Genomic DNA, 22,373 nt, shown 5'->3' with positions numbered 1-22,373 from the left:
CTCCCGATGGTCAGTCCGGGCGTGTCTTTGTGCAATCCCTTCCAATGTAACCACTATTTGAAGTGCGTTGATGTTGAAACTGCACAGAACGTTCTGACAATGTCCAATCCAACTTTTAGGGAATCGAACTTGAAATGAAAGTTTGACAACCGCTGACAACATAATAGACGAGCGTTTTAAAGGAAAACAAACCTTGATGAAGCTGACCCGAGCATCAGCATTGCGTTGGACAGAAAGGTCGTCAACATGCTCGGTTGGGTGAGCGGCTCGTCTTGTTCTTGCTGTTCTTGTTTGCTGAATGCAAGCGCCGAGCTCAGCTAAGGGAAGGGAAGAAGCGACCAACCTTTTTGCTGTGAGACGCTCCCATGCTGTCGGCGGCGGCGGCAGGCTCCCTTCTCCTCTCTGGCTCGCCCACTTTGTGGCTGTGAGACGTTTTGCTCCCGGTCTTCCTCCTCCCTGGCACGGGTTAGTTTGCCAATGGTGAGAAAGAGGAAGCTGAGTGTAATGAAGGGGAGGCCACCTGTCCCCATTCTGACTTTCTGCTCCTGCCTGCGAAGAGATTAAAGTTAAGTGGTTTAAGTAATCTGATTACCTACAATACCGACCATGTAAGTCTGACAAATGAGATACGGATGCCGAATAGCGCAATAGGGAGATTAATGCGATATTTATCGTGCACCTGAAGCAAGCTCAATGTATGTAGTCGTAGCTACTTAAAAGCGAAGCGAGAAGCTGAAATTCGCAGCAAATGGCCAATTTTAAATGAAGCAGGGCCACTAAATGATGAATCAATTATAAACATAATGACCAACTAATTAGTGTGAAGGCAAAGGCCTTCACACTATTGTTATTCCTGTTCTTTATTATTGTGTGAAGGCAAAGGCCACTATTGTTATTCGACAATTTTATTCCCCCCACTTTTTTGACGCTTAACTAGTTCCACATACTTCAACCGATTCACTCCGTTCCACTTTTAACTTATTCCAAATATTCATGACACCGTTGCTTACATACTTTTCATTTAAAAAAAAAAATAAAATCCCTTTACACAAAATTCACAAATTTCCGGAAAATGTTTCCCCATTCATTCTTAATGGCAGATTCAACATTTCACATTTACGTCGTTCCAGTTTGAAACGCAAACCTCGCACACGAACTCCCCAGATACAGACAGCACATAACGTGTCCCACCAGAGGGGCACAGACACTGGACCACTGCTACACCGTAATTAAGGATGCATACCACTCTGTGGCTCGTGCAGCTTTAGGACTCTCGGACCACTGTCTAGTTCATCTGATCTCGGCCTACAGGCAGAAACTAAAAACTTCTAAGCCTGTGGTGAGGACTGTGAGGAAGTGGACAGTGGAGTCAAGGCAGGACCTCCAAGCCTGCTTTGACTGCACCGATTGGGGAGTTTTTGAAGCTGCAACTTCAGACCTGCATGAACTCACTGACACTGTCACATCATACATCAGCTTTTGTGAGGATCTGTGTGTGCAGACTAAGACCTTCTGCACGTACAACGACAAACCTTGGTTTACACCGAACCTCAGGAGGCTGCACAAAGTCAAGGAGGAGGCCTACAGGAGCGGCGACCGGGACCTGTTCAAGCAGACCAGAAACACACTGAATCGAGAGGTCAGGAAAGCCAGGAGGTGTTACGGGGAGAGCCTGGAGAGACACCTCTCTGTCAATCCTGATCCCTCAACAGTGTGGAAAGGTCTGCAGAGCATCACGGGCTTCAAGAAACGAACCCCCCGTCCTGTGGAGGGCCCAAGGCTTGCTAACCAGCTAAACAGGTTCTACTGCAGGTTTGATCGGTCCTCCCACACAACGGGACCTCCTGCAGCACAATCTACATACTCACCTTCCCCCACAACTGCTCTGTCCACACCTCCATCACCGTTGTCACCCACTCTCTCTCTTGCAGAGGCCGCGCCCGCACTCCAGATCCGCGAGGAGGAAATTGCGCCAGATGTTCTGGAGACAAAAGATCAGGAAGGCACCGGGCCCAGATGGCGTGTCACCTTTCTGCTTGAAAATCTGTGCTGAGCAGCTGGCACCCACCTTTGCACGGATCTTCAACCGTTCCCTGGAGCTGTGTGAGGTGCCCTCGTGCTTCAAGAGCTCCACCATCGTTCCAGTGGGCAAGAAGCCCGCCATCACAGGTTTGAATGACCTGTCGCACTGACATCTGTGGTCATGAAATCTTTCGAGAGGTTAGTGCTGAACCACCTGAAGGATGTCACGGGCCCCCTGCTTGACCCCCTCCAGTTTGCCTACCGGGCAAACAGGTCGGTGGATGATGCGGTCAACATGGGACTGCACCACATCCTGCACCACCTGGACACCCCAGGAACGTACGCCAGGATCCTGTTTGTGGACTTCAGCTCGGTGTTCAACACCATCGCTCCTGACATCCTCCAACAGAAGCTCATCCAGCTCGCGGTGCCTGCCTCCACCTGTCAGTGGATCACCAGCTTCCTGACCAACGGGAGACAGCGTGTGAGGCTGGGGAGCATCACATCTGACACCCGGACCACCAATACTGGAGCCCCTCAGGGGTGCGTCCTCTCCCCACTGCTCTTCTCTCTCTACACCAACGATTTCTCCTCAGGTTACTCTCCTGTGAAGCTCCTGAAGTATGCAGACGACACCACTCTCATCGGACTGATCCAGGACGGTGATGAGACTGCGTACAGACAGGAGGTGGAGCGGCTGGTCCACTGGTGCAGCCAAAACCACCTGGAGCTGAACCCGCTCAAGACCGTGGAGATGACAGGGAACCTGGGAACCACAATCTCTCGGGACCTGAAATGGACCGGCCACATAGACTCTGTCCGGAAGAAGGCCCAGCAGAGGCTGTACTTCCTGAGACAGCTCAAGAAGTTCAACCTGCCGCGAGAGCTTCTGAAGACCTTCTACACTGCCATCATCCAGTCTGTCCTCTGCACCTCCATCACTGTCTGGTTTGGATCGGCCTCCAAACAAGACAAGCACAGACTGCAACGGACAATCAGGACTGCAGAAAAGATAATTGGAATCAACTTCCCATCTATCCAAGACTTGTACCTGTCCAGGACCAGGAAACGTGCAAGTATCATCTCTACAGACCCTTCTCACCCAGGTTGCAGTCTGTTTGAACTACTCCCCTCCGGACGGGGTTATAGAGCTCAGTACGCCAAAACCAGCAGACACAGAGACAGCTTCTTCCCCCAGGCTGTTGCTCTGATGAACTCACACCACTCTTAGAGTCTCAGAGTCATTACTGTGCAATAACATCCTGCTCTCCACACCTTTTTTGAATTGTCTACACTGTTTGTACTATGTGTCCTCTCTGCGTCCATTGCAGCCTGGTTATACTGGAAGAGGGACCCTCCCATCTGTGGTCTCTTAAGGTTTCTCATTTCCCCTAGCTGGAGTTTTGAATTTTTCCTTGCCCTCTTGGGAGTTTAAGATCAGGGGATGTTTGAGAATATTTGCCATTTTTCACATGTCCTGAGTGTTGTTAGTCACCTAAATGTTTAACAGAGGTTGTGATTTACCGAAGTCAAATTCCTTGTTTGGCACGTTCAAACATGGCGAATAAAAAACTCTTGAATCTCTTGAATCTTAAAATTCACATCATTTAGCACATTCAAATCACATTGGGTACATTCCCAACATTGCCTAATTAAAAAAAGTCACATTTTCACGTTTAAAATCGGCGCAAAATTTCGAAAAAAGTCACCAAATTTTGTTTTTCACTTCTAATTTCTACATATTTCAACCGATCGTTCCAACTTTCAACTGTTCATCTTTTGCCACTTACCAAAAATTTTCAATTTTGAAATTCACACCAAATTTTCCAAAATTTAGTTTTTCCCTTCTAATTTCTACATTTTTCAACCGATTCAACCCATTCCCATTTATTCACTTTGTTCACCTTGTGCTTACCATATTCACCCCCTTCACCCCCACTTCCACTATGCTTACACAATTCACCCCTTCACCCCCACTTCCACAGCGTGGCGGCCATCTTGGATTGACCCAGAAGTGCCCCAAAATGAATACAAAGTGAACCGGAAGTGCCCCAAAACAAACAGGAAGGGCCCCAAAATGAACAGGAAGTGACCCCATATAAACAGGAAATGAACCAGAAGTGCCCCAATTTTAACAAGTGAACCGGAAGTGCCCCAATTCAAACCGGAAGTGACCCAAATCAAACAGGAAGTGCCCCAAATCAAACCGGAAGTGACTTAAATCAAACCGGAAGTGACCCAAATAAACCGAAAGTGACTCCAAATAAACCGGAAGTGACCTCAGCTTAACCGGAAGTAAAGTAAATTAAACCGGAAGTGCCCGAAATAAACCGCAAGTGAATTGATGTTGGATTTTGTCCACAATTTAGGGAGCGCGCTATCTGCGCCTCACGGCAAAAGCCATTGCCAATCACCTGTTATCCAATTTACTCACTGCGTGCTCGTTTGATTTCTTCAGATTTAGGAAAATGCTAAGACACTGAAGCAGAAATTAGACTTACACAGGTTGGTTGAGTTCAATCACAATTCTTGTTAAGAAAGCTCTGTTTTCAGGAAAGTACAATACAGCGCTGGGCCTTTCGTGCGACCATGCTCAAGAGCAGAAAGTCTCCATTCAGAAAAGGCAACGTTCAAGGTTCTTTGCTCAGCTTATATTCAGTTGCACATGCCAGTGTGGGCCGAGTTTGATGGGTGATGAGTCAGGGGGTGTGGCAAGTTCGCAGGAGATTTTGATTCCATGGGAGTGGGTGCTGGTTCGGTGAGAGCTGGTTCCGTGGGGGTGGGTGCTGATTATGGGCGATTCGGTGTGTGTGGGGGCTGTTGTCTTCCATCCCGTCTTTCGGCCTTGGCGATCACCTTTGGCCGGGTTCTTGGTTGTTTTTTCCTCCTGCCGCTCTTCCTCTGGCCCCTCTACCGGTTTTATCTCCAAGTGTCCTTCCTGTAAACCATTCTTGCACATATATCCACTTCGCCCACTGTCGCACACCGCCTATTCATCATTCTTTCAATTTTGTCATTTTGTACGAAATTATGTGAGCTTTTGGCTGTGACATCATCAATTTACTAATGTTCCCTGACTATGCAAAGTTTGTACTCACCACTTACCATGTTTTTGTTTGTTCGTTCTTTTGATACTCCATGTACTTGCTTACGTCATCATATTCTTAGTTTAATCATGCTTTCAACCATATCTTTTCTTTGTTAGGCAAAATATTTCCCTCTGTCCAGAACGTTCAGTAGTAATCGAAAACTGGCGTCTAGCATTAGTCAAAACATAAGATACAATCAAGTACTGAACATTTTTAGACGACTTTGGCAGTGTCCGTGATTTAGAAAATCATCAGGCATGCATTAAACAGTTCCTTAAGGGTCATCAAGCTATTCAGGCAATATATCAAAAAACATTCGTTATTTCAAAGTGCTCAGAAATAAATATCAGATCATAAAGTTATAAAAACCTTTGTCATTACCCCCTATCAAAAATGTCTAGTTATGTCTGCTTTATTGATTTGGTGTGTAGGTATAATTATATGCTTAAAATGTTTCTTTTATTGCTTTAATATGTGAATATACTTGTCTGCTTATGTACTTTATTCAATGAGGTTTGAGCATATCTGTTTTTGTAGCTAGGCAGGACTTTTTGTATTTCGAACCCATTCCTTCAATGTCCTTGATTTGCTGATCGGTGATATTGTTTGCCATTCAAATGACCATTTCCTTCACTGTTTTTGTGGAGAGAGGCATGTCTTTAATTTTCTGAATGATCTCGGTTTTGTTTTTGAAGTCCGAAAATAGGCACTCTGATATTTTAACGAATGAATCCTTCATGTACTCGCCATCAGTGAATGGTTTTCCGCGCTTTATCTCCCGGGCTGCAACAAAACTTGCAGCAGTAATAGAGTTTGGAGATGCAATCCACTTCTTGAAACTGTTTTTTCGTTCCTCAAATTGCAACTTTCCTCTCAGTTCCAACTGGGTGAGCGGCAGCAAATTTAGCATGCTTTAGCTGAAAATGTCGCTCCAAATTGTTCTTCTTGTTATATTTGACAACTTCTCATTGCAAATCAAACATTCAGCATTGGCAATGAAAGCAAATAGTTGAGTCCATTCTTTCTTAAACCCTCTGTTCTCATCGGCAATCTTTCTCTTTTTGCCTTTTGAATCCATGGCCCGTCACTCACACACCTGTTTGTTTACAACTCGCCTGTGCTGTGTCGCTTGGTATGACGCAATTTTGCGCCATTCTGAAATTCTGTATTTTTAATATACAGTGCCTTGCGAAAGTATTCGGCCCCCTTGAACCTTTCAACATTTCGCCACATTTCAGGCTTCAAACATAAAGATATAAAATTTACATTTTTTGTCAAGAATCAACAACAAGTGGGACACAATCGTGAAGTGGAACGAAATTTATTGGATAATTTAAACTTTTTTAACAAATAAAAAACTGAAAAGTGGGGCGTGCAATATTATTCGGCCCCTTTACTTTCAGTGCAGCAAACTCACTCCAGAAGTTCAGTGAGGATATTTGAATGATCCAATGTTGTCCTAAATGACTGATGATGATAAATAGAATGCAACTGTGTGTAATCAAGTCTCCGTATAAATGCACCTGCTCTTTGATAGTCTCAGGGTTCTGTTAAAGCGCAGAGAGAACCATGAAGACAAAGGAACACACCAGGCAGGTCCGAGATACTGTTGTGGAGAAGTTTAAAGCCGGATTTGGATACAAAAAGATTCCCAAGCTTTAAACATCTCAAGGAGCACTGTGCAAGCAATTATATTGAAATGGAAGGAGTATCAGACCACTGCAAATCTACCAAGACCCGGCCGTCCCTCCAAACTTTCATCTCAAACAAGGAGAAGACTGATCAGAGATGCAGCCAAGAGGCCCATGATCACTCTGGATGAACTGCAGATAACTACAGCTGAGGTGGGAGAGTCTGTCCATAGGACAACACAGTCGTGCACTGCACAAATCTGGCCTTTATGGAAGAGTGGCAAGAAGAAAGCCATTTCTCAAAGATATCCATAAAAAGTCTCGTTTAAAGTTTGCCACAAGCCACCTGGGAGACACACCAAACACGTGGAAGAAGGTGCTCTGGTCAGATGAAACCAAAATCGAACTTTTTGGCCACAATGCAAAACGATATGTTTGGCGTAAAAGCAACACAGCTCATCACCCTGAACACACCATCCCCACTGTCAAACATGGTGGTGGCAGCATCATGGTTTGGGCCTGCTTTTCTTCAGCAGTGACAGGGAAGATGGCTAAAATTGATGGGAAGATGGATGGAGCCAAATACAGGACCATTCTGGAAGAAAACCTGTTGGAGTCTGCAAAAGACCTGAGACTGGGACGGAGATTTATCTTCCAACAGGACAATGATCCAAAACATAAAGCCAAATCTACAATGGAATGGTTCACAAATAGACGTATCCAGGTGTTAGAATGGCCAAGTCAAAGTCCAGACCTGAATCCAATCGAGAATCTGTGGAAAGAGCTGAAGACTGCTGTTCACAAACGCTCTCCATCCAACCTCACTGAGCTCGAGCTGTTTTGCAAGGAAGAATGGGCAAGAATTCCAGTCTCTCGATGTGCAAAACTGATAGAGACATACCCCAAGCGACTTGCAGCTGTAATTGCAGCAAAAGGTGGCGCTACAAAGTATTAGCGCAAGGGGGCCGAATAATATTGCACGCCCCACTTTTCAGTTTTTTATTTGTTAAAAAACTTTAAATTACCGTTTTTTCCATGTATAATGCGCCCCCATGTATAATACGCACCCTAAAAATGGCATCATCAGTCATTTAGGACAACATTGGATCATTCAAAGATCCTCACTGAAATTCTGGAGTGAGTTTGCTGCACTGAAAGTAAAGGGGCCGAATAATATTGCACGCCCCACTTTTCAGTTTTTTATTTGTTAAAAAAGTTTAAATTATCCAATAAATTTTGTTCCACTTCACGATTGTGTCCCACTTGTTGTTGATTCTTGACAAAAAATTTAACTTTGATATCTTTATGTTTGAAGCCTGAAATGTCGCGAAATGTTGAAAGGTTCAAGGGGGCCGAATACTTTCCCAAGGCACTGTATTTACAACTACATGGCATGAAAATCTCGCACCATTAGAAAGCAACTGCGCTCCGCTTCGCCGTAAGGTTAAAACGTGCTATCAGAAGCAAAACCCATTGAGATTTCGCCTTCACACTAATTAGACAAACACAATTGCCTTGATTTTCAGTGAAGAAGTATTGTAATTCCCATTTTTATCGAAAGCAACGGCCCTCAATGTCAACTTTCCTCATTTTCTTTGCAGTCGCCATGGCAGAAATGAGCGGAGAGGGGCTACCTTTTGGTAATAGGAGGAATTACAGTTTCAAGTTTCATGATTTTTTTTTATTCAATTTGACAGTGCATGCGGCCCATAAATACTGTCTTTTTCGGACTATAAGTCGCGTTTTTTTTCATAGTTTGGGTGGAGGGGCGACTTATACTGAGGAGCGACTTATATGTGAATTTTTTCACAAATTTTCAAAATAAAAAAAAATAAAAAAATAAACCCCTCCGTGAGTCGTCACCTTATCGTGGTGGAGGGGTTTGCGTGCCCCTATGATCCTAGGAGCCATGTTGTCTGGGGCTTCATGCCCCTGGTAGGGTCACCCATGGCAAACGGGTCCTAGGTGAGGGGCCAGACAAAGCACGGCTCACATTAGCCCCTTATGAAGAAAAAAATAAATGGATCCCGTTTTCCCTCGCCCGGACGCGGGTCACCGGGGTCCCCCTCTGGAGCCAGGCCTGGAGGCGGGGCTCGAAGGCGAGCGTCTGGTGGCCGGGCCTTCGCCCATGGGGCCCGGCCGGGCACAGCCCGAAAAGAAAACGTGGGTCCCCCTTCCCATGGGCTCACCACCTGTGGGAGGGGCCAAAGGGGTCGGGTGCAGTGCAAGCTGGGCGGCGGCCAAAGGCAGGGACCTTGGCGGTCTGATCCCCGGCTGCAGAAGCTGGCTCTTGGGACAGGGAATGTCACCTCTCTGGCTGGAAAGGAGCCCGAGCTGGTGTGCGAGGCAGAAAAGTTCCGACTAGATATAGTCGGACTTGCCTCCGCGCACAGTTTGGGTTCCGGGACAAGCCCTCTTGAGAGGGGCTGGACTCTCTTCCACTCTGGAGTTGCCCACGGTGAGAGGCGTCGAGCAGGTGTGGGTATACTTATTGCCCCCCGGCTGGGCGCCTGCACATTGGGGTTCACCCCGGTGAACGAGAGGTGGGGGGACGGGTCCTGACTGTTGTTTGTGTCTATGCACCAAACGGCAGCTCAGAGTACCCACCCTTTTTGGAGTCCCTGGAGGAAGTGCTGGAGAGCGCTCCTTCTGGGGACTCCATCGTTCTACTGGGTGACTTCAATGCTCACGTGGGCAATGACAGTGAGACCTGAAAGGGCGTGATTGGGAGGAACGCCCCCCCCCGATCTGAACCCGAGCGGTGTTCTATTGTTGGACTTCTGTGCTCGACACAGATTTTCTATAATGAACACCATGTTCAAACATAAGGGTGTCCATGTGTGCACTTGGCACCAGGACACCCTAGGCCGCAGTTCGATGATCGACTTTGTCATCGGATTTGCGGCCGCATGTTTTGGACACTCGGGCGAAGAGAGGGGCGGAGCTGTCAACTGATCACCACCTGGTGGTGGGTTGGCTCCGATGGTGGGGGAAGATGCCGGTCCGACCTGGCAGACCCAAACGTTCTGTGAGGGTCTGCTGGGAACGTCTGGCGGAATCCTCTGTCAGGAAGAGCTTCAACTCCCACCTCCGGCAGAGCTTTTCCCACGTCCCGGGGGAGGCGGGGGACATTGAGTCCGAGTGGACCTTGTTCCCGCCTCCATTGTTGAGGCGACCGACCGGAGCTGTGGCCGTAAGGTCATTGGTGCCTGTCGTGGCGGCAATCCCCGAACCCGCTGGTGGACACCGGCGGTAATGGATGCCGTCAAGCTGAAGAAGGAGTCCTATCGGACCGTTTTGGCCTGCGGGACTCCGGAGGCAGCTGACAGGTACCGGATGGCCAAGCGGAACGCGGCTTCGGCGGTTGCTGAGGCAAAAACCCGGGCGTGGGAAAAGTTTGGCGAGGCCATGGAGAATGACTTCTGGACGGCTTCGAGGAAATTCTGGTCCACCATCCGGCGTCTCAGGAGGGGGAAGCAGTGCAACGTCAACACTGTTTACAGTGGAGATGGCGTGCTGCTGACCTCGACTCGGGACGTCGTGTGTCGGTGGGGAGAATACTTCGAAGACCTCCTCAATTCCACCTACACGCCTTCCATTGTGGAAGCAGGGCCTGGGGACTCTGAGGCGGACTCTCCAATCTCTGGGGTCGAAGTCACTGAGGTAGTTAAAAAACTCCTCGGTGGCAAGGCCCCGGGGGTGGATGAGATCCGCCCGGATTTCTTAAGGGCTCTGGATGTTGTGGGGCTGTCATGGCTGACACGTCTCTACAACATCGCGTGGACATCGGGGACAGTGCCTCTGGATTGGCAGACTGGGGTGGTGGTTCCCCTCTTTAAGAAGGACCGGAGGGTGTGTTCCAATTACAGGGGAATTACACTCCTCAGCCTCCCTGGTAAGGTGTATTCAGGGGTGCTGGAGAGGAGGGTCCGTCGGGAGGTCGAACCTCGGATTCAGGAGGAACAGTGTGGCTTTCGTCCTGGCCGTGGAACAGTGGACCAGCTCTTCACCCTCAGCAGGATCCTCGAGGGTGCATGGGAGTTCGCCCAACCAGTCCACGTGTGTTTTGTGGACTTGGAGAAGGCGTTCGACCGTGTCCCTCGGGAGGTTCTGTGGGGGGTACTTCGGGAGTACGGGGTACCGAGCCAACTGATAAGGGCGGTTCGGTCCCTGTGTCACCGATGCCAGAGTTTGGTCCGCATTTCCGGCAGTAAGTCGGATTCGTTCCCAGTGAGGGTTGGACTCCGCCAAGGCTGCCCTTTGTCACCGATTCTGTTCATAATTTTTATGGACAGAATTTCTTGGCGCAGCCGAGGCGTTGAGGGTGTCCGGTTTGAGGACCTCAGCCTCTGCTTTTTGCAGACGACGTGGTGCTGTTGGCTTCTTCAAGTCGTGATCTCCAGCTCTCACTGGAGCGGTTCGCAGCCGAGTGTGAAGCGGTCGGGATGAGGGTCAGCACCTCCAAATCCGAGTCCATGGTCCTCTATCGGAAAAGGGTGGAATGCCCTCTCCAGATCGGGGATGAGATCCTGCCCCAAGTGGAGGAGTTTAAGTATCTTGGGGTCTTGTTCACGAGTGAGGGGAGGATGGAGCGCAAGATCGACAGGCGGATCGGTGCAGCGTCGGCAGTAATGCGGACTCTGTACCGGTCCGTCGTGGTAAAGAGAGAGCTGAGCCAAAAGGCAAAGCTCTCAATTTACCGGTCGATTTACGCTCCTACCCTCACCTATGGTCACGAGCTATGGGTCGTGACCGAAAGAACGAGATCCCGGATACAAGCGGCCGAAATGAGTTTTCTCCGCAGGATGTCCGGGCTCTCCCTTAGAGATAGGGTGAGAAGTTCGGTCATCCGGGAGAGACTCGGAGTAGAGTCGCTACTCCTCCACGTTGAGAGGAGCCAGATGAGGTGGCTCGGGCATCTCATCAGGATGCCTCCTGGACGCCTCCCTGGGGAGGTGTTCCGGGCATGTCCCACCGGTAGGAGACCCCGGGGACGACCCAGGACGCGCTGGAGAGACTATGTCTCTCAGCTGGCCTGGGAACGCCTTGGGATCCCCCGGGATGAGCTAGATCAGAGGTCACCAACCTTTCTTAAACTGAGAGCTACTTCCTGGGTACTGATTAAGGCAAAGGGCTACCAGTTTGACACACACTTCTGAAATAGCCAATTTGCTCAATTTAGCTTTCACTATGTGTTATTATTATCATTTCCAGTTCACATGTAAGTGTGATTTTAACAAGAATAGCAAAAATACAGTCAAACCTTGGTTTTTGACCACAATCCGTTCCAGAAGGCGGTTCGAGGAGCGAATCGGTCGAATTCCGAATCCATTTTTCCCATTACAAATAATGGAAATTTTTTAAATCCGTTTCAAGAAATAAAACCCGCCTTTTTTAAGCATGTTTTCATTTGCGCATATTTGTCCGATCGCACAACTGCAGCGCACCGCCGAACGCGCAACCGCAATGCGTCGCCCACCGCGCAACTGCATCACGCTGGTCGCATTATTGTGACAGAGCCGTCGCTGAAATTTAGAAAATATCTTTAAAGTTAAAGTCGCAATGATCGTCACACACACATCTGGGTGTGGTGAAATTTGTCCTCTGCATTTAACCCATCCTCGTGTGATTTTAATCCATCCCCTGGGGGAGAGGGGAGCAGTGAGCAGCAGCGGTGCCGCGCTCGGGAATCAGTTGGTGATCTAACCCCCCAATTCCAACCCTTAATGCTGAGTGCCAAGCAGGGAGGCAATGGGTCCCATTTTTATAGTCTTTGGTATGACCTGGCCGGGGTTTGAACCCACAACCTTCCAGTCTCAGGGCGGACACTCTACCACTAGGCCACTGAGCTGGTTAAGTGGTTAAGTCCTGATGTACTTTCCAAAATTTAAGTGGACCTCAGTGCGCAGGGAGCTTAATTCGGTCCGATCGCGCAACCGCAGCGCGCCGGGCGCTCACTGTCCCATTGCTTTAAGAGCGTCTTTGTGTTTTAGGATGGCTTTACTGCTCCCACTTGCTTTCTTTGGAGGCATGATTAGGGGTTAATACAATCCTCAAAGTAACGAAAATACAATAACAACGGAGTCAGTCGGCATCCGGGCCGCGCGGTCGGGTTTTCTCGGGTCCTCCCGGCTCCTCTCGCGAGGTTCGATCTCGAATTTTTTGTTCGAATTCCGATTTGTTCGAGAACCGGAACGTTCGAAAACCGAGGTTTGACTGTAAAATAATTAGATGCAGCTCACTGACAAGTGCCGCTATTTGAGCTAATTTTAGAACAGTCCTGCGGGCGACTCATGCGGTCCTCACGGGCGACCTGGTGCCCGCGGGCACCGTGTTGGTGACCCCTGAGCTAGATGAAGTGGCTGGGGAGAGGGAAGTCTGGGAGTCCCTCCTGAAGCTGCTGCCCCCGCGACCCGACCCCGGATAAGCGGAAGAAGATGGATGGATGAAAAAAAGAAACCGCGATAAACGAACCACGATGTAGCAAGGGATTACTGTAATTTGAATTTCAAGTGACGTCAGCGGCACGGCGCGGCGGTTGTTTACATAAAGGACAAAGATTCGATCACGGGATGACGAAGATGACGAAGGGCCCCACATACTACCGGCATCATTAGCGGCTTTGTTTGTAAGTGACACGGAGGACGAAGTGTTTGAAGGATTTAATGGTTTGGAGTGACACAGAAGGTTTGAAAAACTATTATGGCTTTTACGCACGCCCGGTCCTACTCTACGGAGCTCTCTTTCACCTCCGTGGATGGAAGTCGGGGGCCGGCGCTCGGCCGGGTGGCTGTCCGGGGACGGGGGATGGGGCTCGGACATGGCTTTTACGCACGCCCAGTCCTATTCTATGGAGCTCTCTTCCACCTCCGTGGCTGGAAGTGCCACCTTCGGGGATGGAAGTCGACGCCGCCACACGCCTGGAAGTCGAGGCCGGTGCTTGGGGCCGTGTGGCGGTGAACTATTTATGTTATAGTTATTTGATATATTTTATTTCGTGTAGCAACTTGTACCGTAATTTTCGGACTATAAGTCGCGTTTTTTTCATAGTTTGGGTGGGGGTGCGACTTATACTGAGGAGCGACTTATATGGGAATTATTTCAAAGACTTTCAAAAAAAAAAAAAAAAAGTGAAACCGCGATAAACGAACCGCGATGTAGCAAGGGATTACTGTAATTTGAATTTCAAGTGGCGTCAGCAGCGCGGCGCAGCCCGGCGCAGCCCGGCGCAGCGTGGCGGTTGTTTACAAAAAGGACAAAGATTGATCACGGGATGACGAAGATGACGAAGGGCCGCACGTACTACCGGCATCATTAGCGGCTTTGTTTGTAAGTGACACGGAGGAGGAAGAGTTTGAAGGATTTAATAATTTGGAGTGACACAGAAGGTTTGAAAAACTATTATGGCTTTTACGCACGCCCGGTCCTCCTCTACGGAGCTCTCTTTAACCTCCGTGGATGGAAGTCTGGGGCCGGCGCTCGGCCGGGTGGCTGTCCGGGGACGGTGGATGGGGCTCGGACATGGCTTTTACGCACGCCCGGTCCTACTCTACGGAGCTCTCTTTCACCTCCGTGGATGGAAGTCGGGGGCCAGCGCTCGGCCGGGTGGCTGTCCGGGGACAGTGGATGGGGCTCGGACATGGCTTTTACGCACGCCCGGTCCTATTCTATGGAGCTCTCTTCCATCTCCGTGGCTGGAAGTGCCACCTCCGGGGATGGAAGTCCACGCCGCCACACGCCTGGAAGTCGACGTCGGTGCCTGGGGCCGTGTGGCGGTTAACTATTTATGTTATACATAGTTAATTTGATATATTTTATTTCGTGTAGCAACTTGTATATGTTTTTATCGTTGTCAAAACCTAATGAATTGGTGTCACTAAATGAGGCCTCACCTCCAAACTTTGTGAGCTCGCATGTTGCGCATCCTTGTAAGAAGGGTGGGGGTGTAGCCCTTAACTCCGATTCTGATCTCAGACTCGCTTGATTAACGCATTTTAAAAAAATTTAAGTCCTCGTTGTCCGATCCGCAGCCTTGCTGTCGTTTTATCTCACTGTTATGTACCATCCACCTGGCGCTTACTCTAGCTTTCTGGACCAGAATTCCAGAATTCGTGGCTGACCTGGTGACCCATGTGGATAATAATTATTGGGGATTTTAATATTCATAAAAATTTACCACTGACTGGGACGTTTCAGACAATAATTGGTACATTCGGTTTCATGCAGGGAATACAGGCAGCAACGCATAAAAATGGAAATACTTTAGATCTGGTATATTATCCCGAGGCTTGGCAACCCCACACTACTGTTATGTCCGATCACTATTTTATAAAATTTGAAATTTTTGCTCTCTGTCAATGACAGGAAGGCAATCAAAGTTACAGCAGACGCGAGGCCAGAGCATGCACGGCAGAGACAAGCAAGGCACACGTGTGCAGAAGAAAGCCAACCAAGGGTGATGCCTTCAAGAAAAAATAGAAAAATTGTGAGCCCTTATTCGGACCAACATGTACTTACGTATATGACCATTATGCTCAGTGTGTGTCATGATGTATTTATTTAGTTGTGTTGTTTCTGTTAACGGCGCCGCCGCCGCCACACGAACACCATCGTCCTTGATCTTTCTTGTCAAGCTGGAACGAGATAGAAGGATGGTGTTCTAGCGGCCGTCCCTCATGAGAAAGATGCAGCACCGTTGCTACTGCGCAGAGCAAAAGAAGGAACGGGAAGGAGTGCTGGGCTCAAGAAGCAAAGAAAGCAACAAGCGGCTGGCTGCAAATCTCTTTTATTAGGATGGGGGCAAACGGCACGAATAAAAGAGGGCGCACACCAGTAGGAGTTTGCTAGCGTCTATAAATAGATTGGGGGGTGCTGACGTCATCACTGCCGGCCTCTACTGCGGCTGCCGCTCCGGGGCGGGGGCGGGCTCGGGCCCGTCGTAGCTGGGCGCCGACATCTGCATGAAGAGCTCCCGCAGCTCGGCCATGTCGTCGTCGGGCGATGGCAGTGGCGGGCCTGCCGGGTGCTGCTCGCGCTCTTGGATGAAGTCCCACAAGCGCACGCTGTTCATGAACTGGAGGGAAGAAGTCATAGTTTATTTAGAAGAAGTGGACGGCACGTTGAAAGGAGCTCACAGCGAGAGCGACAGGGGCGCTGACCCGGATGTTCCCCTCTGAGCTCAGCTGCTTGCGCGGTTTCTCGGCCTCGGCTCGGCTTCCGTCTGGGAAGGCGTGGAGGTACAAGCACTTTCCTCCAAAGGGACACGAGCCGCGGCCCTGGTCAAAGTACTTGCAGGCCTTCTTGCTGCGCACAGCACAAAGGCGCGTGGGTGGGTGAGCGAATCAGCTAACGGGATGGCCTTTGAAGCCGCAGCCGAAGCCCGCGGTGCCGCGGGCTCTGATCCAAACCCACCTGACTCCGGACTTGAAGAGCTCGACGAGGTTGTCCTTGTCGTCCTGCTCCTCCACCCAGTACACCGACGGGATGACGAACTCGGAGAGCACGCGACACTCCGGACACGCTCTGCCGGGAGATGGACGCGGCAACCTTTTGGCATTTTCCAGCCTAGCTTTTGTCATTGCTGTGGCAACATCTCCGTCACAGGCATGCCCAACCCCCAGGGACACGTCCCTCTCTGTCACCCCACACACACACGCAACCCAACCAACGGCAAGACGCGCGTGCCAAAGTGGCCTCACTTGATGATCTTGTTGCTGAAGTTGCGCGTGCATCTCCACTGTCGAATGCACGCCAGGCAAAAGACGTGACAGCACGAGGACAGGATTCCAAAGCGGCGCTCCGACGGGACGGCCTTCTGCACCACCACCTCCATGCAGATGGAGCACACCTCCAAAGCAAAAAAAAAAAAAAAAAAAAAATGATCTCCCTCTCACCTCCCTGAGAAGATGCGAGTGAGCAGTCATTGGATGGACCGAGCAAACGCCTTGGAACCTGTCAGAAGGCCACCAGCGTGGGCCTCAGTACCTTGTCTTGGCTGAGCTGTGCGGCGAAGGCTTTCTCCATGTCCCTCTCGAAGGCCAGCAGGCACATCTGCGGGGAGAGCCACACGGTGACGCCTCGGCAGCAGCGACGCAGCAGAGCCGGCCGTCGTCACCTTTTCGTGTGCCCGCCGCTGCTCGGCATCGTGAGGGTGCAGCACGCGCAGCCGGCACACCTCGCACCGGTCACCGTGGAGATATGGGCAGCCGTCCTCGCGGAAGCACCGGCCAGCGGCGGCATACGGGCATAGCTGGCAAAGGTCCGGGTAGGCTCCACCCATCTGGGCAGGACCTGCGCGAGGGTGGCCCGTTAGCTGTGGCGATCCAAGCGACCGAGTGGCGTCCCAACCTTGTTCTGGCGCCGAAGCTTCCAGGCCCGTCCTGATGGCGTCCACGTACGAGTGATTGGACGCGGCGGGGACCTCACGAGTCGGGCTGACCGCCACACCCCCGAACAGGCACTCCAGCTGCCCCGCTGAGTTACACACGCACAAAAATGAGCTCAAGTGCTTCGGCACTTTTTTAAAGATTAAAGATTAAAGTCCCAATGATTGTCACACACACATCTGGGTGTGGTGAAATTTGTCCTCTGCATTTAACCCATACCCATGTGATTTTAATCCATCCCCTGGGGGAGAGGGGAGCAGTGAGCAGCAGCGGTGCCGCGCTCGGGAATCATTTGGTGATCTAACCCCCCAATTCCAACCCTTAATGCTGAGTGCCAAGCAGGGAGGCAATGGGTCCCATTTTTATAGTCTTTGGTATGACCCGGCCGGGGTTTGAACCCACAACATTCCAGTCTCAGGGCAGACACTCTACCACTAGGCCACTGAGCTGCCTAAATTTGGTGAATTTCCTTTGGTCTTGTGGTGTGCGTGTTGACCTTGGGCCTCTCTCATCGGCTTCCTGGCCTCTGGTCTGACCGAAGCTCCACCTCCAGGACCCGCTTTGGCCTCTGAAGCTCCGCCCCCTCCTCTGTAGGATGGTTTGATGTGATCGTATCTGCAAATGACCACCGTCAGGTTACAAACGGCTCAGGGTTAGTTTGAAAAAGGAAAAAAAATCTTGACATGGCGCTCAGCGAGGCTCGTCTCAACATACTGGACCATTTTGCTCGGGCTTAGCAACAACTGCGATACGCCTCGACTCCACTCGCGCTTTGTGCCCGCCTTGCCGTTGGGTTTGACACTCTACAAAAGCCCTCGAGATCATTTTCGTCTCATGGAAAAGTTTGCGAGGAGGTGACCTGCATCGTTCTCCGTAGGCGCACACTCCTCTCTGGTAGAACTTGCAGATGGTGGAAGGCTTGCTGCTGGACGGGTCGTGAGAGAACATGCAGCGGCCGCCCTCCCGGCACACGCCGTGCAGGAAGTACCTGCGGCGCAAAGGCAACGTCAAGCCAAGCAGCGTAAAGATGACAGCAATCTAGGCAGCGCAACAAACACACAGGCAGAGATGAGACAATGGTGTGCTCGGCCTCCCCTTGACAGGTCGCTGCCGTGGTCCTCAAACATTTGACACCCAAAATTGCCGTTCTGAAAGGAGCGGCTCGCCCCAAGCCCAATTGTCAGTTTCCCAACTTGCCTTTTCTGGTTTTGGAGTTTCTTATTTGTAAACGCAGAAAACGGGAGCTAACTGGTTCCCGCATCACAGAGACAGCGACACGGCCCACGAGCGGACTACGCGAGGGCCTTTCCGTGCCGCAATCTTTGGAAGGTGTGCGCCTGACTTTCCCGAGAACGGCGTGACATTAGTCTCGCAAACAAATGCGCATTCACAAAAATACACATGCACAAATGACACATGATAAATCTCGGGATTTAAATGCACAAACATTATAAACAAAAATACACAACAAATCACAGATATATTTGTGAATCGGAGAAACACAAGCAAAAATGCAGATGCACAATTTTAGTGTGAATAATTTGCAGACAAATCTCTCGCCACACCAGAAGAGCTGAGCTGAACAAAACATTGTTCAAACCAAAGCAAAACCTGCGCAGGGGGGTCTTTTGTTTCAGTGAAATAATGTTTTGTCAGCCACTGCTTGCGGCTGACAAACTTGTTTTTGTTACAGTAAAAATCAAATGGCAAAAAGTCGTAATTTTACAAGGGGGAGAATATTTATATGAAGAAGGAATCGTCATTTTAGGAGGGGGGCAGAGAGGTTTGCAGAAATAGTTTGGGAAGATAGATGATTCAAGAATAAAGACAAAATAGTAAAACAAATATTAGAACATTTAAAAAATAAGTATAAAAATATGGAAAAACAATTAGAGGAATACAATCCAAATTCACGATCCTCGATGGACACGCTGGGTATTGCTGCTGTGAAGAAAATGAGAAAATGAAATGTTGCTTTGGATTTGCAGTTTGTTCTTGAACGAGCCGCTATTTGAAAAGCAACCCACTAATGACTCACGTAGTTTATTTCTGAATAGGTATTTACGTAGACACCCCAAGAAATGAATTGGCTGAGTACTTTTGACAGTCGTCTTCACACTTTTGTCTACTCGGTGGTAACATACAAGTAAGCGGTGATTTTACTCCAGACCGGACGTGGGTTGGTCGAAGACGGACGAAAAGTGGAGCCCGACGAGGCTCGAGAAGGGAACCGCTAAAAACATTAGCATGACAGACGACACGCGCAGACAGGCAGAGAGATGGACCGGGCCTCCGTCAATCGCTTACCGGCAGGTGACCTGTTTGGTGCTCATCTTCCCCTCGAAGGCAGCCTCCAATTCCGTTACGATAGCTAGCTAGCTTACTAGCTAGCTAGCTAGCTTGCGTCCACTGTGGTGCCGTTTGAGTTAGTGTTGGCTAGTGTTGGCTCGTGAGTGACCGATTCGTTCAAAAGAACGAATCTTTTCAGTGAACGAGAGTGAACGAATCACTTCCTAAAGTGATTCGTTCTTTGTTCAGTTCATATGACTTCAAAGTCAAAGTCTGCTTTATTGTCAATTTCTTCACATGCCAAGACACACAAAGAAATCGAAATTACGTTCCCACTATCCCACGGTGACAAGACATAGTACACAATATACATACAAGTAAACAACACAAAAAAATAAAAACAAGAAGGCACAACAATGAATAAATAAGAGTGATGAATAAATAATAAATAAACAAATAACATAATAAATAAGAGGAGCAAAAATGGAGCAAGTGTGCATACAGCAGACAGTCAGAATATAGCGCAAAAGTACAGGACGCTACGCAGAAGGGGGGAGAGAGTTCAGGATCCTAACAGCCTGGAGTATGAAGCTGTTGGTGAGTCTGGTGGTGCGGGAGCACAGGCTCCTGTACTTCTTCCCAGAGGGCAGAAGATCAAACAAAGAGTGAGCGGGGTGACTCACATCACTCACAATCGTGGTCGCCTTGCGGGTGAGATGGGAGGGGAGTGAAGCACCAATAATCTTACCAGCCGTGTTCACTATGCGCTGCAGGGCCTTCATGTTGTATTCAGTGCAGCTACCACCCCAAACAGCGATACAACTGGAGAGGACGCTCTCAATGGTGCCACGGTAGAATGTAGTCATGACGGCCGGAGGAGCACTTGCTCACCTGAGTTTCCGCAGGAAGTACAGGCGGCGCTGAGCTTTCTTCGCCAGTGATGCGGTGTTGGTGAACCAGGAGAGATCCTCACTGATGTGCACCCCAGGAACCTGGTGCTGCTCACTCTCTCCACCACAGCACCGTCGATGGTCAGCGGCAGGTGTTGGGTGTGACCCTTCCGGAAGTCAACAACAATCTCCTTGGTCTTGTTGACGTTCAGCAGGAGGTTGTTGTCCCTGCACCACGTGGTCAGAAGGTCAACCTCCAACATATATGTTCTGCAGCGATAGATGGAGGAGGGACTTTACGAGTCAGTGACGTAATTTCCCGTTCACGAACGAGTCAGTGACGCAACTTCCCGTTCACGACCGGGTGAGAGACCGTTGCCAACGGATCAGTGTGTAAGTGTTGTATTATAGAAAGAAATGTGTGAATTACTCGAGCCAATTATTATTATTATATATAATTTTATTTTTTCTGGCAAGGAAAAAATGATGATCAACCAAAGGAACATGGAGTGGGCTTCGCCGTGAAGAATCACTTAATCAAAATGATCGAACCTCCTACCAATGGCACGGAAAGAACTCTCAAAATGCGTCTTTCAACAACCAAAGGTCCAGCTAACATCATCTGTGTTTCCGCCCCAACGCTACAGGCTGCAGCAGAAACAAAAGACAGTTTCTATGAATCTTTAGATTCCATCCTGAGTGCAATCCCTGTATCTGACCACCTTTATGTCCTAGGTGACTTCAATGCGAGGGTGGGTGCGGACCAGGTATCATGGCCGGAAGTATTAGGATCTCACGGCGTTGGAAAGATGAATGAAAATGGTCAAAGGCTTCTAGAACTATGCTCTGTTCGCAACTTGTGCGTGACCAACACCTACTTTCAAAACAAGGCATGTCGCAAAGTGTCTTGGAGACATCCGAGATCAAAACACTGGCATCAACTTGACCTTGTAGTCACTCGACGTAACTCTTTCCATAGCGTCTGCAACACGAGAGCTTACCACAGCGCCGACTGCGACACTGACCACTCATTGATTGTGAGCAAACTGAATCTTAAGCTCAAGAGGTTTTATCATTCGAAGTCGAAGTGTCAGCCACACATCAATATCGGCAAGACAAGCTGTGTAAACAAGAACGCCGAGTTTATCGCAAGACTGGAAAGCACGCTGTCAAATGATCATCGAGAGTGTGCTGAAGACAGGTGGAAGTTTATCCGCACTACCATTCAGACGGAAGCAACTCTGACCTATGGTAAGAAGGAACGCAATAACACAGACTGGTTTGAGGCGAACATTGCCGAAATGGAGTCAGTCCTTGATGTCAAACGCAAAGCATTCTGCAAGTACAAGCAGCACCCATCTACAAAAAACTTGCAGGAACTGAAGTCTGCACGGGGTAACGTCCAGAGAACAGCCCGCCGCTGCGCGAACGACTACTGGCTCCAGCTGTCAGAAACCATTCAACATGCCTAATGGCAACGTCAGGGCAATGTACGAAGGCATCAAACAAGCTACTGGAAAATTAGTGAAGAAATATGCGGCCATAAAATCCAAGACTGGTGAAGTCATCATTGACAAAAGCAAACAGCTAGCGAGATGGGTAGAATACTACCTCGACTTGTATGCCAATCCATCGCCAGTTTCGCAAGACGCAATCAGTACGTTAGAAGACCTTCCTGTGATGGACGAGTTAGACTATGTACCAACCTTAGATGAGCTCAGCAAGGCCATTGGTGCTCTAGCATGTCGGAAGTCTCCTGGTGCGGATGGAATACCTCCCGAGCTAATCAAGTGCGGAAAACCAGCACTTCTGAAACCACTCCACGAACTCCTGTGTTGGTGTTGGAGAGACGGCAAAGTACCACAGGATATGAAGGACGCCAAGATTGTTACACTGTACAAGAACAAGGGAGATCGTAGTAGTTGTGATAGTTACCGTGGTATCTCTCGACTGAACGTAGTTGGCAAGGTCTTTGCCCGTGTTATCCTTGCCCGCCTACAGGTCCTAGCTGACCGTGTGTATCCGGAGTCGCAGTGTGGATTCAGAAAAGCAAGATCTACAGTCGAC

The 22,373-nt window shown here is 49.4% G+C and overlaps 1 protein-coding gene and 1 long non-coding RNA gene across 7 annotated transcripts; both read right to left on the bottom strand.

Moving 5' to 3' along the window:
- Window positions 1-15,511: 15,511 nt before the first annotated feature.
- Window positions 15,512-19,615, bottom strand: mkrn2 (makorin, ring finger protein, 2). Of its 6 annotated transcripts, none has more exons than XM_037252569.1 (10): window positions 19,435-19,615; window positions 17,987-18,115; window positions 17,588-17,742; window positions 17,090-17,260; window positions 16,857-17,032; window positions 16,727-16,792; window positions 16,441-16,589; window positions 16,154-16,264; window positions 15,901-16,045; window positions 15,512-15,815 (listed from the first exon to the last, which is right to left on the bottom strand). In XM_037252569.1, the coding sequence occupies exons 1-10, from the start codon at window positions 19,458-19,460 to the stop codon at window positions 15,636-15,638; spliced, it is 1,308 nt and encodes a 435-aa protein (XP_037108464.1). In that variant the 5' UTR covers window positions 19,461-19,615; the 3' UTR covers window positions 15,512-15,635. The 6 variants fall into 6 exon arrangements, with proteins under 6 accessions (XP_037108464.1, XP_037108467.1, XP_037108463.1 ...); XM_037252572.1 differs by having other exon boundaries at window positions 17,090-17,215; window positions 17,624-17,742; XM_037252568.1 differs by having other exon boundaries at window positions 16,857-17,260.
- Window positions 18,642-19,427, bottom strand: LOC119123500. Its single transcript, XR_005098091.1, has 2 exons — window positions 19,155-19,427; window positions 18,642-19,071 (listed from the first exon to the last, which is right to left on the bottom strand). It is a non-coding gene; the product is annotated as an uncharacterized LOC119123500 (long non-coding RNA).
- Window positions 19,616-22,373: the final 2,758 nt, after the last annotated feature.

This window comes from Syngnathus acus, chromosome 5 (assembly GCF_901709675.1).
Source record: "Syngnathus acus chromosome 5, fSynAcu1.2, whole genome shotgun sequence".
NCBI lineage: Eukaryota > Metazoa > Chordata > Actinopteri > Syngnathiformes > Syngnathidae > Syngnathus > Syngnathus acus.
This window is presented reverse-complemented; position numbering and strand designations above follow the sequence as displayed.